General features: G+C 45.5%; 1 protein-coding gene across 3 annotated transcripts in view; it reads right to left on the bottom strand.

Annotated features, from left to right (window-relative positions):
- The window catches only part of CDC14A (cell division cycle 14A), a 285,279-nt gene that overhangs the window by 113,633 nt on the left and 153,573 nt on the right, over positions 1 to 18,073 (bottom strand). For all 3 annotated transcript variants that reach the window (XM_063940077.1, XM_063940075.1, XM_063940076.1), the window contains 3 exons: positions 7,374 to 7,440; positions 4,126 to 4,188; positions 3,855 to 3,942 (listed from right to left, as the gene is read on the bottom strand). In XM_063940077.1, the coding sequence (XP_063796147.1) occupies positions 3,855 to 3,942; positions 4,126 to 4,188; positions 7,374 to 7,440 (218 nt within the window). The remainder of the gene's footprint in view (positions 1 to 3,854; positions 3,943 to 4,125; positions 4,189 to 7,373; positions 7,441 to 18,073) is intronic.

Raw genomic sequence — 18,073 nt, 5'->3', positions numbered from 1 at the left:
GTTGTCCACTCCCGGAATGAACACTGCTGACAGTGCTATCACATGATCTTCCGCCCAGCGAAGAATCCTTGCAGCTTCTGCCATTGCTCTCCTGCTTCTTGTGCCGCCCTGTCTGTTTACGTGGGCGACTGCCGTGATGTTGTCCGACTGGATCAACACCGGCTGACCCTGAAGCAGGGGTTTTGCCAGGCTTAGAGCATTGTAAATCGCTCTTAGCTCCAGTATATTTATGTGAAGAGACATCTCCAGGTTTGACCATACTCCCTGGAAGTTTCTTCCCTGTGTGACCGCTCCCCAGCCTCTCAGACTGGCATCCGTGGTCACCAGGACCCAGTCCTGTATGCCGAATCTGCGGCCCTCTAACAGATGAGCACTCTGCAACCACCACAGAAGAGACACCCTTGTCCGTGCCGACAAGGTTATCCGCTGATGCATCTGCAGATGCGATCCGGACCATTTGTCCAGCAGATCCCACTGAAAAGTTCGTGCGTGGAATCTGCCGAATGGAATCGCTTCGTAAGAAGCCACCATCTTTCCCAGGACTCTTGTGCATTGATGCACAGACACTTTCCCTGGTTTTAGGAGGTTCCTGACAAGTTCGGATAACTCCTTGGCTTTCTCCTCCGGAAGAAACACCTTTTTCTGAACCGTGTCCAGAATCATTCCCAGGAACAGCAGACGTGTCGTCGGGGTCAATTGAGATTTTGGAAAATTCAGAATCCACCCGTGCTGTTGCAGCACTATTTGGGTTAGTGCTACTACGTCCCCCAGCTGTTCCCTGGACCTTGCCCTTATCAGGAGATCGTCCAAGTAAGGGATAATTAATACGCCTTTTCTTCGTAGAAGAAACATCATTTCGGCCATTACCTTGGTAAAGACCCGAGGTGCCGTGGACAATCCAAACGGCAGCGTCTGAAACTGATAATGACAGTTTTGCACCACGAACCTGAGGTACCCTTGATGTGAAGGGCAAATTGGGACATGCAGGTAAGCATCCTTGATGTCCAGGGACACCATAAAGTCCCCTTCTTCCAGATTCGCTATCACTGCTCTGAGTGACTCCATCTTGAACTTGAATTTTTGTATGTACAGGTTCAAAGATTTCAGATTTAGAATAGGTCTTACCGAGCCGTCCGGCTTCGGTACCACAAATAGTGTGGAATAATACCCCTTTCCCTGTTGTAGGAGGGGTACCTTGACTATCACCTGCTGAGAATACAGCTTGTGAATGGCTTCCAATACCGTCGCCCTGTCTGAGGGAGACGTTGGCAGAGCAGACTTTAGGAACCGGCGAGGGGGAGACTTCTCGAATTCCAACCTGTAACCCTGAGATATTATCTGCAGGATCCAGGGGTCCACCTGTGAGCAAGCCCACTGCGCGCTGAAATTCTTGAGTCGACCCCCCACCGTTTCTGAGTCCGCTTGTAAAGCCCCAGCGTCATGCTGAGGGCTTTGCAGAAACCGCGGAGGGCTTTTGTTCCTGGGAAGGAGCTGCTTGCTGCCCTCTCTTACCCTTTCCTCTGCCTCGGGGCAGATATGACTGTCCTTTTGCCCGCTTGTTCTTATAGGACCGAAAGGACTGCGGCTGAAAAGACGGTGTCTTTTTCTGTTGGGAGGGGGTCTGAGGTAAAAAGGTGGAATTCCCGGCCGTTGCCGTGGCCACCAGATCCGATAGACCGACGCCAAATAATTCCTCCCCTTTATACGGCAATACTTCCATATGCCGTTTGGAATCCGCATCACCTGACCACTGTCGTGTCCATAAACTTCTTCTGGCAGATATGGACATCGCACTTACTCTCGATGCCAGAGTGCAAATATCCCTCTCGCATATAAAGAAAAGCATCCTTTAATTGCTCTAAAGTCTGTAAAATACTGTCCCTATCCAGGGTATCAATATTTTCAGTCAGGGAATCCGACCAGACCACCCCAGCACTGCACATCCAGGCTGAGGCGATGGCCGGTCGCAGTATAACACCAGTATGTGTGTATATACTTTTTAGGGTAGTTTCCAGCCTCCTATCAGCTGGATCCTTGAGGGCGGCCGTATCAGGAGACGGTAACGCCACTTGTTTTGATAAGCGTGTGAGCGCCTTATCCACCTTAGGGGGTGTTTCCCAGCGCGCCCTAACCTCTGGCGGGAAAGGGTATAATGCCAATAACTTTTTTGAAATTAGCCCTTTTCTATCTGGGTTAACCCACGCTTCATCACATACATCATTCAATTCCTCTGATTCAGGAAAAACTACAGGTAGTTTTTTTCACCCCCCACATAATACCCCTTTTTGTGGTACTTGTAGTATCAGAGATATGCAAAGCCTCCTTCATTGCCGTGATCATATAACGTGTGGCCCTACTGGAAAATACGTTTGTTTCTTCACCGTCGACACTAGATTCAGTGTCCGTGTCTGGGTCTGTATCGACCGACTGAGGTAAAGGGCGTTTTACAGCCCCTGACGGTGTCTGAGACGCCTGGGCAGGTACTAACTGGTTTGACGGCCGTCTCATGTCGTCAACTGATTTTTGTAATGTGCTGACATTATCACGTAATTCCATAAACAAAGCCATCCATTCCGGTGTCGACTCCCTAGGGGGTGACATCACCATTATCGGCAATTGCTCTGCCTCCACACCAACATCGTCCTCATACATGTCGACACACACGTACCGACACACAGCAGACACACAGGGAATGCTCTATTGAAGACAGGACCCCACTAGCCCTTTGGGGAGACAGAGGGAGAGTTTGCCAGCACACACCCAAGCGCTATAATATATATGGGAACAACCCTATATAAGTGTTGTATCCTTATAGCAGCTTAAATATAGTAATATCGACAAAAAAAGTGCCCCCCCCCCCTCTCTGTTTTACCCTGTTTCTGTAGTGCAGTGCAGGGGAGAGTCCTGGGAGCCTTCCTCACAGCGGAGCTGAGCAGGAAAATGGCGCTGTGTGCTGAGGAGAATAAGCCCCGCCCCCTATTTCGGCGGGCTCTTCTCCGGAGATTGTGAGATCTGGCAGGGGTTAAATACATCCATATAGCCTCAAGGGCTATATGTGATGTATTTTTAGCCATAAACAAGGTATTATACATTGCTGCCCAGGGCGCCCCCCCCGCGCCCTGCACCCTCCGTGACCGCTGTGTGAAGTGTGCTGACAACAATGGCGCACAGCTGCAGTGCTGTGCGCTACCTCAGGAAGACTGAAAAGTCTTCTGCCGCCTGCTTCTGGACCTCTTCCATCTTCGGCATCTGCAAGGGGGGTCGGCGGCGCGGCTCCGGGACGAACCCCAGGGTGAGACCTGTGTTCTGACTCCCTCTGGAGCTAATGGTGTCCAGTAGCCTAAGAAGCCAATCCATCCTGCACGCAGGTGAGTTCACTTCTCTCCCCTAAGTCCCTCGATGCAGTGAGCCTGTTGCCAGCAGGACTCACTGAAAATAAAAAACCTAAAAACTTTTTCTAAGCAGCTCTTTAGGAGAGCCACCTAGATTGCACCCTGCTCGGACGGGCACAAAAACCTAACTGAGGCTTGGAGGAGGGTCATAGGGGGAGGAGCCAGTGCACACCACCTGATCCTAAAGCTTTATTTTTGTGCCCTGTCTCCTGCGGAGCCGCTAATCCCCATGGTCCTGACGGAGTCCCCAGCATCCACTAGGACGTTAGAGAAACCATAAAAACATTTTTAAGGAATGTACACATATGCGCAATTTGATTTCACTTTCACAAGATGTCTGGTTCTTAATATATTCTTACCAACTAAGACCCACGTTAATTCAAAGTTAATAGAATAAAAGTGTTCAGAGAATATAGTTTAATTGAAAAACTGATGAAAGGTTACAAAATTGTTATTCCATACCATTTTCAATTTTGCTTTTCGGATGAGGGCCGCTGAATGCCAGAAACTTCCCAGGAACGATCCAGTTGAAATCTCCATTTTCCACCCTCTGTGAACAAAAGAAGTGTCCTATGAAATCTTAGAGCGCCATCTAGTGTTCCACAGTCGCATCTAGATTTGTCAAATGGCCTGGACAAGACACGCAACACATATTCCTACAGTGTAAACGCTGCAATTCGTCATTTCAGAAAATTGACTGAGGCTTTCTGTGGTCATTAGGAAGAAAACCCACCTCATAATGTTCATATTCATCCACATCAAAGCTTTCAAAGTTAAAGAACCCTAGATGCAGAGCCTGGAAGAGAGACACATATATCAGACAATAGCAAACATACACAAGGTATATTATTCAGTTGTTGTATAGGAATATATTAACTCATTAGTGACATGTGACAACAACATGAACCAAGGTGAAATCAGTCACTCTGTGCATAAGCAGAAAATCGTTATACATGCAGTAGCAAAGTGGATAGTAAAGTACATGCGGTGCCATATTCAATATTATTGCTACACTACAGCCTAAGGGGTGTATTTATGGAGCAGAGATCAGCATTTTCTCTGGCACAAATGTGGGAGAAAGGGCTTATCTCAGCTCATCCCAATCTACCAATAGTAAACAGTGGAGAAATCACAGATTTCCTCTGTGTAATCTCTCTTTATGGGGATGGCAACATGGTGCAACATAACATGCAGCAAAAAGTACAGATTTTCACTGCGAGCTGACGCCACATCTCAGCTGGCCCGGATTTCCCACAAGGCAGCCTAGGCGCTCGCCTAGGGCCCGGTGGGTCCCAAGGCCCTTGGACAGGCCCCAGAAAAAAATGTGAGTCCCGCTGTCTGCACTATGCATGTTAATTACTTGTAATATGATGTGTAATGTAAGGCAGTCCTGTCCACTTCCCAATCCCAGGTAGCAAGAAAAAAAGAAGGACCTGGCACCGGTATAAATTGTAATGGAATGGAAAAGAGGCCAAAGTGGACAGATATTGAGAAGGAAAACGCTTTCTCAATTATGGTCCTTATTGGCGGTGCGCCCAGAGCTAGAAAGTATCTGTACATACACACGGAGAGAAAGAAAGCTCTGGTGTGGGCGCACTCTTAGGGGGAAAAAAATCAAAAAAATATATATATATAATTTTTTTGAAAAATGAATAAAAAAAGTTGTAAAAGCAATATTTATTAGCAAATTGATTAAAAGTTATTAGTTATCCCACTATGATCAGAAAGTGTCTAGGTGTTGGTTAATATGAAATTAAATTATTATTTTGTATTATACTTTATTGGAAATAACCAACAGAGGTATAAGACAGCAGGAGACAAAGAGAAAAAGAAAGAAATGTTCTGGTCTCGTTAATCACACAAGATAGATTAGAAGGGTTGCAGACACTGGCTAGTCTAGCAACCGTTTCTCCTGACCAGCACAGAAATTCTGTGTTACTGACAACAGAGAGATCCAATAATATATCTTTGAAAGACCAATACAATACACTTCCCAATCCCACCTACCATAAAAAATAAATCCTATAGTATACTGAGGAAGCCACTGATTCTTGGTATAAGAGGGGAAACGCATTTACAACCACATTTGAGCTAGCTGGTATTTGCCCTCTCCCTGAAATAGCCGCTGCACCTCGGAACTCTAGCTCCGGATATGGCTGCTGCAGCCATCGAATCAGCCGGGAGTAGACAACGAGAGTAAAACCAGGAGAGAGAGGAGCGGTATTTATGATTTATTCATGGCCATGATCACTAAAACTGTGACTTTTTAACTGCATGAAAGTGCATACAATATTAATGAAAAGCTTGAATCCATTCACTGCGGGAATTTATACAGCACATCATTACTAACAGGATCAAAGCAGCTTTCTGACTTTATACTGACATGAAGAAAAGCAATACTCTAATGCTACTCTCTGATTGTTGTTGCTTTAAAAACACGTGCATTGTCTCATTTAATGCTACCATCTGATCATTGCTGCTTGAAAAACTAACACCTGCATTGTTAAACCATCGCTGATGAATTAAAATGCTCCATTTCATCTTTGTATAAGTTATTGTGATCTGGTATAGAGAGATTCATCTTTAAATTGAGAGCTCCTCCTTTAAGGGCTTAGACTGCTATATACCAGTTTGGCAGTATTTTGTATAGAAACAGTTTTCATTTTTTATGATCTATCAAATGTTTAGAAAATGTATGGGAGATGATCAATAAAGAATCCCCTGTTTAATCTATTTACCTGCGCTTCCTTACTTATTACCTTTTCCTATAGTGTATTTGGAAAAAAAAAAGTGTGTGTTGGGGGGCTTTCTCCCTGTATGCTTATAGCGACATCTATCAATTGCAGGGTTTATAGGTAGTCAGTGTGTAGCTGATAAGGAGGCGGCACTGCACGCTGCTCAGTCTCCAGGGGCAGCCAGCATCTTCGGGGAAGCGGGACACGCCCCCGAAGTGAAGATGAGACCTTCGAGGCCATGCCCCCTTTAAATAAGGCCACACACCCTCTTTGGGCAGCCACGGCTCTGGTGGGGTGAGTGGGGAGGTGTACTAATGCAGAGTGCGCACCGGGTGTCACCACAACTGGTGAAGCTTCTGTTTGTGTCCACACCACAGACCCCACTGCAAATGCCACCTCGCATCGACCTTGTAAATTCCTAGCACTCTTTTAGATCAGGCTTGTGTGTTGTATGTATGGAGTAACGGGGACAGGGCCCCCCATCTTTATAGTACTAAGAGGGGAAACATTAGGGTTAGGGTATTAAAGTTAATTTGGAGGTTTTGGTTCTGTTATTAGGGATATTAGGGACCATCGGGTCCTTCTCCCCCGCTAGCCCAGTTTAGATGTCCGGCCAGCTCTAGGAAGAGTCCTGGTGGTTCCGAACTTCTTCCATTTACGGATGATGGAGGCCTCTGTGCTCATTGGGTCCTTCAAAGCAGCAGATATTTTTTTGTACCCTTCCCCAGATTTGTCTACATACAATTCCTTTGACTTCATGCTTGGTTTGTGTTTAGACATGCACTGTCAAGTGTGGGACTTTATATAGACAGGTGTGTGCCTTTCCAAATTATGTCCAGTCAACTGAATTTACCACAGGTGGACTCCAATTAAGCTGTAGGAACATCTCATGGATGATCAGTGGAAACAGGATACGCCTGAGCTCAATTTTGAGCTTCAAGGCAAAGGCTGTGAATACTTATGCAGTTGTGATTTCTTAGTTTTTTATTTTGAATACATTTGTAAAACTCTCAAAAAAACTGTTTTCATGTTGTCATTATGGGCTATTGTGTGTAGAAGTTTGAGGGGAAAAATGAATTTATTCCAGTTTGGAATAAGGCTGTAACGTAACAAAAAGTGGAAAGAGTGAAGCACTGTGAATACTTTCCGGATGCACTGTAGTATGCAAAGCTTTAACATATATCTTTATTATCTTAGTATGTTAATGTACTTAAAATGAAGTAAATCACAAGCACTATAAAGTTACCTTGCGGATCCCTTGCAGACAGTCCAATATAGTAAGGTTATAAGTGCAGTTCCCGAATGAGGCATCTCTGCAAGAGGGAGACAATGTTTACTTTAATAACTTTTTGTGAGAGGCAGTGAATGAAATAAAAATGCAGGAATTAGACCTCAGGAAGCCTAATGACAAGCATTTTTTTAATGACATTAATACACAGAAGGCTTATCTGTACCTAAATGTCTATAATAAAGAAATAAAAATAACCATATATAAAAAGGGAATACTGCTAGAGGCCCTGGAGGTCATTCCGAGTTGTTCGCTCGCAAGCGGATTTTAGCAGATTTGCTCATGCTAAGCCGCCGCCTACTGGGAGTGAATCTTAGCATCTTAAAATTGCGAACGATGTATTCGCAATATTGTGATTACACACCTCGTAGCAGTTTCTGAGTAGCTCCAGACTTACTCGGCATCTGCGATCAGTTCACTGCTTGTCGTTCCTGGTTTGACGTCACAAACACACCCAGCGTTCGCCCAGACACTACTCCGTTTCTCCGGCCACTCCTGCGTTTTTTCCGGAAACGGTAGCGTTTTTTCCCACACGCCCATAAAACGGCCTGTTTCCGCCCAGTAACACCCATTTCCTGTCAATCACATTACGATCGCCAGAACGATGAAAAAGCCGTGAGTAAAATTACTAAGTGCATAGCAAATTTACTTGGCGCAGTCGCAGTGCGAACATTGCGCATGCGCATTAAGCGGAAAATCGCTGCGATGCGAAGATTTTTACCGAGCGAACAACTCGGAATGAGGGCCCATGTTCAGAAGATGTACAATATAAGGCAGGGCCGTGCGGTGAAGTAAATTTCTCAGGAGGCACCGGCTTGCACCAGAGCCAGATTTACACACAATATGAGCCAAATGGTTCATGTGGGCATTATACAATGGTGCAGCAGTATAAACTCCCGGAAATTTGGCGAGTTTTGATCAGAGATGGGCGGAAAAGATAAGCGCACCTGACAGACTTTTTACTCCAGAGTTTTGGCTATAAAAATGATTAGAACACATATGATATTTTTAACATATTCTTTGTATTTTTCACATACTTTATACAGTCAAAGCTCTGGCACAAACGTTAGTTTGACTGGAAAGGCTCTACCTCGCCTGCATCACCCCACCGCACGTCACTGGTATAAAGATGTATAAATTGCCAGCCATAGCATTACAGATAAATGTAAAGAAGAAGAAACATATTGATAAAGACACCTGTGTGACTAATACCCCTTTTCCACCACTGTAGCACGGGTCGCAGCCGTGTCGCCTGATACGGCTGCGACCCGTGCTACAGTGCTACAGCCCCCTTCAGACAGCGCTCACCAACCCGATCACATGATCTCCCAGCGCCGCCCTCCCATACACTGTGAACGGGAGCCGTGTCGCCTCGACACAGCTCCCGTTTACACTACACAGCTTACCTGGTTGAACACGTGTTCAACCCGGCAATCTATCCGGGTAGGATGCCCAGATCACTTGATCCGGGAATTTGCCGGGGACCCTTTTCCACTAGGAAAAAACACGGGTAAATGCGCGCCCCCGCGCTTTTACCTGTGTTTTAAAAAGCTAGTGGAAAAGGGGTATCAATGAATATTGAGACACAGCCACCATTCAGCACTAGGAACCTGTGTGTGCTGAGGCACACACAGTCCCCTATAGCGCATGCATTACACAGAGTGTGCGCACAAAGGTACTGCTGCAATTGGGTCACGCGGTTTTAGAAATTGAGAGACACAATGATGGGCATTCCTGGGTGGTGACTGGGAGGAGGCTTCAAGTGAACACAACAAAAGTCTGTCTTGTGTCCGTGTGCGTGTCAGAGAGAGTGGCTGCGTTCCCAGACGCTGACACAGAGGCCATACTTGGAGGGAGGAACTGCACTTGAAATAAAGTAGGTGCAAATGTTGATGGTGTGCGCAATGGTGGTGTGTAGAGAATTACTGCAGTGTTACAGTGTGCAGAGACGCTGAAAGTGGGCCTCTCAGTACATGCATACACTGCGTGCTTGTACACCAAGGGAAGGCTGTAACTAGCATTTGCATACTGTCGCTGCCTTGACTCCAGTGGCAACAGATGCAGTAGCGTCGATCCTCTAAATCTGACCCTAGCTGCTGTTAAGCTGCATCAGTCACGGTGTTCAGTAAGCCAATGGGGGAGATTTATTAAAGCTTGGAGAGAGATACAGTGGAGAGAGATAGGGGTAAATTTACTAAAGCTTCTAAAACAGAAACTTGGTGGTGTTACCCATAGCAATCAATCAGATGCTGTCTATCATTTCTCTATTGCCTGTTAGTAAATGATAGACAGCATCTGATTGGTTGCTATGGGCAACATCACCAATTCTCTATTTTAGAAGCTTTAGTAAATTTACCCCATAAGGTGCTAACCTATAACTCTCTGCAAGCTTTGATAAACAGAGAATACTAAACAGAGAGTTAACCGACTGAAATGGTTGGAAAAATGAAATATTTGTATAAAAGTATTATGGAAGGGTGTGGTATGGAAGGACCACTATTGGTCGACAGGGTCTCTAGGTCGACATGAGTTTTTTATGTTTTTTTGGTGTCGTTTTCCTTATAGAGTAATCGGGAACCCCAATTAGTGCACCGTGTTCGCTCGCCATGCTTCGGGCAAGGTGCCTCGCTCCGTTACAGCTTCGCTTGGCACAGATTACCATTCCAATCGTAGTCCACGTGGATCGTTAAGTATGAAAAGGTTCAAAAAAAGATTTTTTTAAAAAGTTAAAAACTCATGTCGACCTAGAGACTCTGTTGACCTAGAAACCCTGTCGACCAATGGTGGTCGACCTAGATAGTGTCGACCTAGTGACTCGATCCCTTATGGAAGACAGAGCAGCATCTGAGGATAGGACACCTAAGCGATGCAGGATACACTGGAGATATGAGCAACAACCTGTTCATAAAAACAACATACTGTATGTAATGTACAAGTTCTCTGTCAGCACAAAAGCTACTTACAGCAGACTCCCACTCAGGGCCAGTGGTAGGGTGTTCGGCGCACCCCTGCAAACTATAAATTTGCGCCCTCCCATATTCAACAAAGGGTCAGCGCGCGCCTTTGGTGCGCGTCGGGAAAAGGGATGTGGTCTCACAAGTAAGAGGCATGGCCACACAATAGTACCCCCATTTAAAATTACGCCACACGGTAGCACAATCTTATTCATCTTATACGCAATGTCCCACCAGTAGTAGTAGCGTCCTTATATATAATGCACCCACGGTAGTAGTAGCGTCCTTATATGTAGTGCACCCCCAGTAGAAGTGTCCTTATACGTAATACCCCCCTGGTAGTAGTAGCAGCAGTGTCCTAATACGTAGTGCACCCCCAGTAGCAGAAGCGTCCTTATAAGTAATTCCCCCCTAGTATAGTAGCGTCCTTATACGTAATGCCCCCCCAGTAGTAGCAGCATCCTTATACCCAATGCCCCCAAGTAGTAGTAGCTTCCTTATACGTAATGCCCCCCCCAGTAATAGTAGCGTCCTTATACGTAATGCCCCCCCAGTAGTAGTAGCATCCTTATACGTAATCCCCCCCCCAGTAGTAGTAGCGTCCTTATACGTAATGCCCCCCCAGTAGTAGTAGCGTCCTTATACGTAATGCCCCCCAGTAGTAGTAGCGTCCTTATACGTAATGCCCCCCCAGTAGTAGTAGCTTCTTTTTACGTAATGCCCCCTCCCAGCAGTAGTAGCATCGTTATACGTAATGCCCCCCCCCCTCCCCAGTAATGGTAGCGTCCTTACACGTAATGGCCCCCCAGCAGTAGTAGCGTACTTACATGTAATGGCCCCCCCAGTAGTAGCGTTCTTATATGTAATGCCCCCCCAGTAGTAGTAGCGTCCTTATACATAATGCCCCCCAGTAGTAGCGTCCTTATACGTAATGCCCCCTCCCTCAGTAGTAGCGTCCTTATACGTAATGGCCCCCTAGTAGTAGTAGCGTACTTACATGTAATGCCCCCCCCCAGTAGTAGCGTCGTTATACGTAATGCTCCCTAGTAGTAGTAGCGTCCTTATATGTAATCCCCCCCCAGTAGTAGCGTCCTTATACACAATGCCCCCCCAGTAGTAGCGTCGTTATACGTAATGCCCCCCCCCCCCCCAGTAGTAGTAGCTTCGTTATACGTAATGCCCCCCCCCTCCCCTGTAGTAGTAGCATCTTTACATGTAATGCCCCCCCCCAGTAGTAGTAGCGTCCTTACATGCAATGCCCCCCCCCCAGTAGTAGTAGCGTCTATAATGCATGCACACACAGACATACCTCACACACAAAATTCACACATATATATATATATATATATACACACACATACACCCACACCATATATACACACACACATACATACATTTCTCTCTCACACTCTACTTACCTAAGTCTGGCTGTACCTCTCTCTACAGTAGCCTGGTCCGTTTAGCTCCGCCCCGTGTAGCCCCGCCCCTTCCATCCCGTGTAGCTCCAGCCCCTTCGTTGATCCTACACAGCCTCTGTCACAGGTGATTGGGGGGGGGGGGGGAGGCTTTTCATGCTGCCGGCGTTGCTGCCTGTCAGCACAGCAGCTGGCAGCAGCAGGGGGGACAGGGCGGCGCAGCAGGGAAGGGATGCAGAGCAGGAAGAGCGCCCCTCCGTCCCAGCGCCTCCCTGCACTGCATCCCTTCGCTGAGCGGGTAGCGCCGGGCCTGCTCCCACTGCATGCAATTGTGACTGACTGACAATACATAGATGCTTACGGGTGGCCATATGATATCCATGTTAGGGATCTGGTATGATATACTGGCAGACGTGATGTCTGCTGTCAGTTTACCGTCAGCGGCATTCATCTGCCAGAATCCTGGCAGCGAGTACCCTCACAGGCTCACCGCGCCTTGGGTCCGGTGGCTTGCTGCGCTCGCTACAGGTTCTTTTCCCACTCAGTTGCTGGCATATAGTGGGAATACCAGGCGAGTGTCGAGATTCCATCTGTCGGTAAAATACCGGCTGTCGAGATTCCGACATGTCGGTCTCCCGACAGACGGCATTTTAACTATATTTCCATGGTAGAGGTAAAATAATATTACATGTGTATATGGCGACTACTGTATGTAGCAAAAGGTAGGACAGCAGAACTATTCAATGCAACCTAGTCCCTCAGCGCCATCTACTGAACATACATCTCCTCTATGGAACTTTCTGCCCTGGACACCAAACACGGAAGCAAACAGAAAGAGTCAAAGTGCTACATTATAATCACCAGCCTCACTATAACACAGTTGTGGCCTGTGTTCCTTGCTGGGGGCAGGAGGAAGCATTGCTGTGATATGATGTTAGCATAGGAAACAGATGAGTTATTATTACATGGGGCAGAGGAAGTTATGACATAGACATCCTTTGTGTTCATGGGTGTGGTTCGTTTTATCGACAGTATCTAGGTCGACAATGTTTAGGTCGACCACTATAGGTCGACAGTCACTAGGTCGACATGGATGGAAGGTCGACAGGGTTTCTAGGTTGACATGTGCTAGGTCGACAGGTCTAAAGGTCGACATGAGGAATTTATTTATTTTTGTGTCGTTTTCTTCGTAGAGTGACCGGGATCCCAAATTAGTGCACCGCTTCGCTCGCCATGCTTCGGGCATGGTGCCTTCGCTCCGCTACCGCTTCGCTCGGCACACTTTACCATTCCAATCGTAGTCCATGTGGATCTTTAAGTATGAAAAAATCCCCCCCCCAAAAAAAAGTGAAAAACTCATGTCGACCTTTAGACCTGTCGACCTAGCACATGTCGACCTAGAAACCCTGTCGACCTTCCATCCATGTCGACCTAGTGACTGTCGACCTATAGTGGTCGACCTAAACATTGTCGACCTAGACACTGTCGATCTTCAGACCGGATCCCATAGTTCATATCTTGCTTATTTCAATGTACATTTGCAACAGGTTAGTCTGTAACGGTCATGACAAATGAGACAACTCATCTGATTTACATGCATACAAACAGGTTGTGTTCTGTCATGGCTAATACCACTGTAATGTCATGGCGAATACTAATAAGCTACTATAATGTGACTGATGTCGGAATCCTGACACGACTCAGGACACCGGCGCCAGATCACTGACAGCCGACATTCCGAAGGTGAGTATCAGAGTACGGGTTAGGGAGAGAGCCCGGTGGGGGTAGGGTTTTTAGGGGTAGGCACTAGGGTTAAGCTAGAGTTAGGCACTGGGGGGAGGCAAATTTAGGTATGCTTACCCCCTCCGATGTTGGGATGCCGTTGTTGGTCATGTGACTGCGGCATAGAGTATGTATTCCAGCCAATCAATGTGGAAGCAGCTCCATGTACAAAAGCATGCAGACATGGTCAAGAGGTATAGTTATTGTTTAGACCAGGGGTAGCCAACCCTGGTCCTCGAGAGCTACCAACAGTGCACGTTTTCCAGGTCTCCTCAGAATCACAAGTTAAGTGATTTAGCTGCACCTGTGGATCTTTTAAAATGTGACAGTTAGTAATGACTGCACATGTACACCGGCCAGGTGAGCTGGAAAATGTAAACTGTTGGTAGCTCTCGAGAACCAGGGTTGGCTACCACTGGTGTAGTGTATATTCCACTGTGAATTATGTAGTATGGTCCATATTCCACTTTCTTAGCGTCCTACAAACACATCAGTAGGTTTATCCTGAATCACTAGGTTATTTCTGGCTGAGACAGCCAAGCAAGATGAGACAAGCCGAACAGTCAGAACAGCTTGCACAGTCAATGCTTGTTAGGAGCCTTCAGGGACAGCAAAGTCTGCGAGTAGCGGTGTTAGGCTGGCCGCTGGAAGAAATGTATTGTCACGGCTGAGTTTGTCTGTCAACCCAGACTAGTACTAGACAGAATCGGGCTGGCTTAATGAATGATCCGCTCATCCAGACGTGGCAGTCAAGCAGTATACCCTATAAGGAAAGGTGACCAGCTATGGGTACTGGAACACTGGTGGTGGAAGCCACCAGTGCAATGGGTAGCTGGGTTGTCACCTAATGGAGAACTGGTGAGTTAACGGAATGCTGGGAGGATCAGCAATGCAGGAAAGTCACAGATCACTGGCTGGAACCAGTGTGATAGCTGTCAACGAGGCTGAGGGCGTCAGCAATACTTGTAGACGGAAGCGGAGGGCGTCAGCAATGCTTGTAGATGGAAGCTGAGGGCGTCAGCAATGCTTGTAGACGGAAGCTGAGGGCGTCAGCAATGCTTGTAGACGGAAGCTGAGGGCGTCAGCAATGCTTGTAGACGGAAGCTGAGGGCGTCAGCAATGCTTGTAGACGGAAGCTGAGGGCGTCAGCAATGCTTGTAGACGGGTTTCCAGATGCTGGGCAGCTGAGCTAGCGCAATGGGGATTCCATATGCTGTGCAGTGCAGTGTCAGCACTGCTGCTTTCCCAGTAGCTGTGATGCAGTGGTTCTGCACAATGGATACTGCAATACTGTAGACAGCAGTGGCAGGTTTTCCGGATACTATGGTGCGCTACCTTGCGCAGCGGTGAACTGGAAGCTGGCAAGAGCCAGCAAAGTCTCTAAGGCCGCTAGGGATATAGGACAGTCCCTCTGGTTCACTGGAGGACTTCCAGCGAGTCTGGAGATGCCAGGATGTAGTGGCAGCAATGGCCCTTTAAATCATCCAGGGAGTCAGGAAGTGCGGGGGATGGCAACTTGCACTGAGTCTATTACCAGCAGGATATTCAGGAGCTCACTCCAGGGTGAGAGACACCAAAGCACTGACCGCTTTTTAGTGCTGAGACCTGAAACTTATACCCAGCACTTACAGCTGAGTGGATGAACGGCTCACATGATGTGGAAGCGAATCCGGATTGGCTCCTGGTAGATCAGCTGACTGGAGACTGTCATGGCGACGTCCATAGCTGGATTTGGAGGGAACTCCGGTGTGGTGTGTGCATAGACAGACAGTAATGGCCGCAGGTCCTGAGAGCACAGGGAGGTGTATCTGGTGACCACTGGACTTGTGGATGCTGGCACGGAAGTACAGCACAGCATGAAGAATCCTCAATGATTGCTGTGCAGACACCATGCAGAGACTTGCTGAGTTCAGAATACACACAGAAGATAATCAATACAGATGCAGCTCGTTAACAGAGAGTGAACTCAGCACACAGGGAACTCATGGTGCTGGTGAGCTGTTTGTCCCAGCAAGCAAAAAACATGCAGGTTACAGGACTGATGGCAGAGGTAAGTCACCAAATGATATGATTTTAGTCAGGATTGTGACACGTATGCACAATGAGTCAGGGGTGATAATAACTAAGTGACCTCATATAGCCTCTGATACACTAACACTATATGACACCAGAGGTTAGGAATTCCCATGTATGTAAAGAATCTCTGAGGTAGGCTGCTTACAGTATATATTACTTGTTGACTAGATCAAGGATTCTCAAACATTTCAATTCTTTGTAATACCTCTGCTTATAAATGCTGTCAATTTTATATCATCTACTTATAAGGAATGCCATTTTTAATTATAAATAAATGTCCGCTGTACCCCCTGGGGTACTGCAGGTGCACGGCCCTGGCCTAGAATCTACTTATATTCCTAGAAAAGCAATATTTGGCAGTACATACATGTGCTGACAGAATATTGCACTGGATTGTGGGTACCCAAGCACAGCTCCTGACTCATATACCACATCTCACCTTCCTCATTCACATAGCTCACATTCTAGAGATGCAGGAGTTGAAAAGTTCATGTATTCAGACAAATTTGGAGAGGGAAATGTGATCTGTAGAAGCTGAAACCATGCAGTACCACAAGGGACTGAATAACATAGAGAGCTATATTTAAAGATGATCTGTCACACTGAAAAAAACCTGCACTATTGTCTGTACAAAGCCGTATTTGATATTTTAAGAGGAAATTTAGATGAAACAAGGAAGTAATCACTCAATCAATCAATCACAAATAAGCACAGGGTGCTTAATATATATTGTATATAATATAGTGCTTATAGTGGCACTATATTATATACAATATATATTATTATTATTATTATTATTATTATTATTACTACCAGTTATTTATATAGCGCATACATATTCCGCAGCGCTTTACAGAATATATTTGGCCATTCACATCAGTCCCTGTCCCAATGGAGCTTACACTCTATATTCCGTAGCACATTTATACGCACACACATTCATACTAGGGTTCATTTTTGTCAGAATCCAATTAACCTACCAGTACATTTTTGGATTGTGGGAGTAAACCGGAGTACCCGGAGGAAACCCACGCAAGTACGGGGAGAATATACAAACTCCACATAGTTAGGGCCATGGTGGCAATCAAACCCATGACCTTAGTGCTGTGAGGCAGTAATGCTAACCATTACAATATATATATATATATATATATATATTCACAGGAGCAGTCCACACTCTGGCCTTATCCACAAATGCTGGGGTGACTTCCATATAATAATGAATCCTCAAGATCCATTAGTGCAAATATATCCAATAAAGTAGGAGCACTCACCAGTCTTCATAATATTCTCATTTTTATTAGCAGCAAGACATCAATAGAGGTGATTGCACCCCTCTATTGATGTCTTGCTGCTAATAAAAATTAGAATATTATGAAGACTGGTGAGTGCTCCTACTTTACTGGATATATATATATATATATATATATATATATATATATATATATATATATATGGAATGAGAAATAGAGGAATAGGGCGCCCAAGGATTATGTCAACCCCAAAGTTTAAAAAACCTCAGAAAATTATACGGTATGATTAAATCTGGCATTAAAACATAAAAATATACTGTTCATTTAATAATTTATTAAAAAAATACAAAACCATCACATTACATAGTTAGCAAGATGCAAATCTCCTGTGTTTTTGTGGAAGGGTGCAGATAAACTTCTGCCTGTATCTTTAATCTTCCTTATAGAGTATTCGGAGATAACATCAGAAAACAGAGTAAAAGCCCAACGCGTTTCGTCTAATATCAAGACTTCATCAGGGGTGTGTCTCTGATTTTTGATAAATGACAAAAAAGAACTATTTTGATGGACCCAGACAATCAATTAAGGATATTCATAAGGAAAATTCGATAACCACCATTGTGGTAATGTCACTTCAACCTCTAGAGTCGACTACCCAAATTCTAACCATCAATAGAGGAGGTTCAAGATGATAATGAAGTCAGCTAATTCCAACCCAAAAGAACCTTCCAACAGCAAGTCAGTGATTGTCCAAACCTCCATTCAATCATGCAAAAAATTATATATCAAGTATATAATGTGAGGCGCCAAAATGAGTGGTTTTTCCTAGCCGCTATAAATGGAGAAAGTCAATCTCCAGAACAAAAGAAACAAATAAAAGTGAATTACAGCGCTAATACAACTGATGCTAATGATATATAAATTTATTCATTAAAACAGACTGATAATCAAATATATATAAAATTGTAAAAATTGCTCATAGACCAATTTATGGACATATAATAGACTCCTCAGCAATGACCTTATCTAGGAAAAAGTCCATATGATATTGTTTGGACAGCAGGTCTAATTTTTCACAAGGACCAGTTTGATTAGTTACCCATCAGGTGTTCCAATGCATGGATCCGGATCAAGGTCTTTATCTGTAGAGTGGATTCTGGTTCACAGTTCGTTTTTAT

Source organism: Pseudophryne corroboree, chromosome 9 (genome assembly GCF_028390025.1).
Source record: "Pseudophryne corroboree isolate aPseCor3 chromosome 9, aPseCor3.hap2, whole genome shotgun sequence".
Taxonomy (NCBI): Eukaryota; Metazoa; Chordata; class Amphibia; order Anura; family Myobatrachidae; genus Pseudophryne; species Pseudophryne corroboree.
This window is presented reverse-complemented; position numbering and strand designations above follow the sequence as displayed.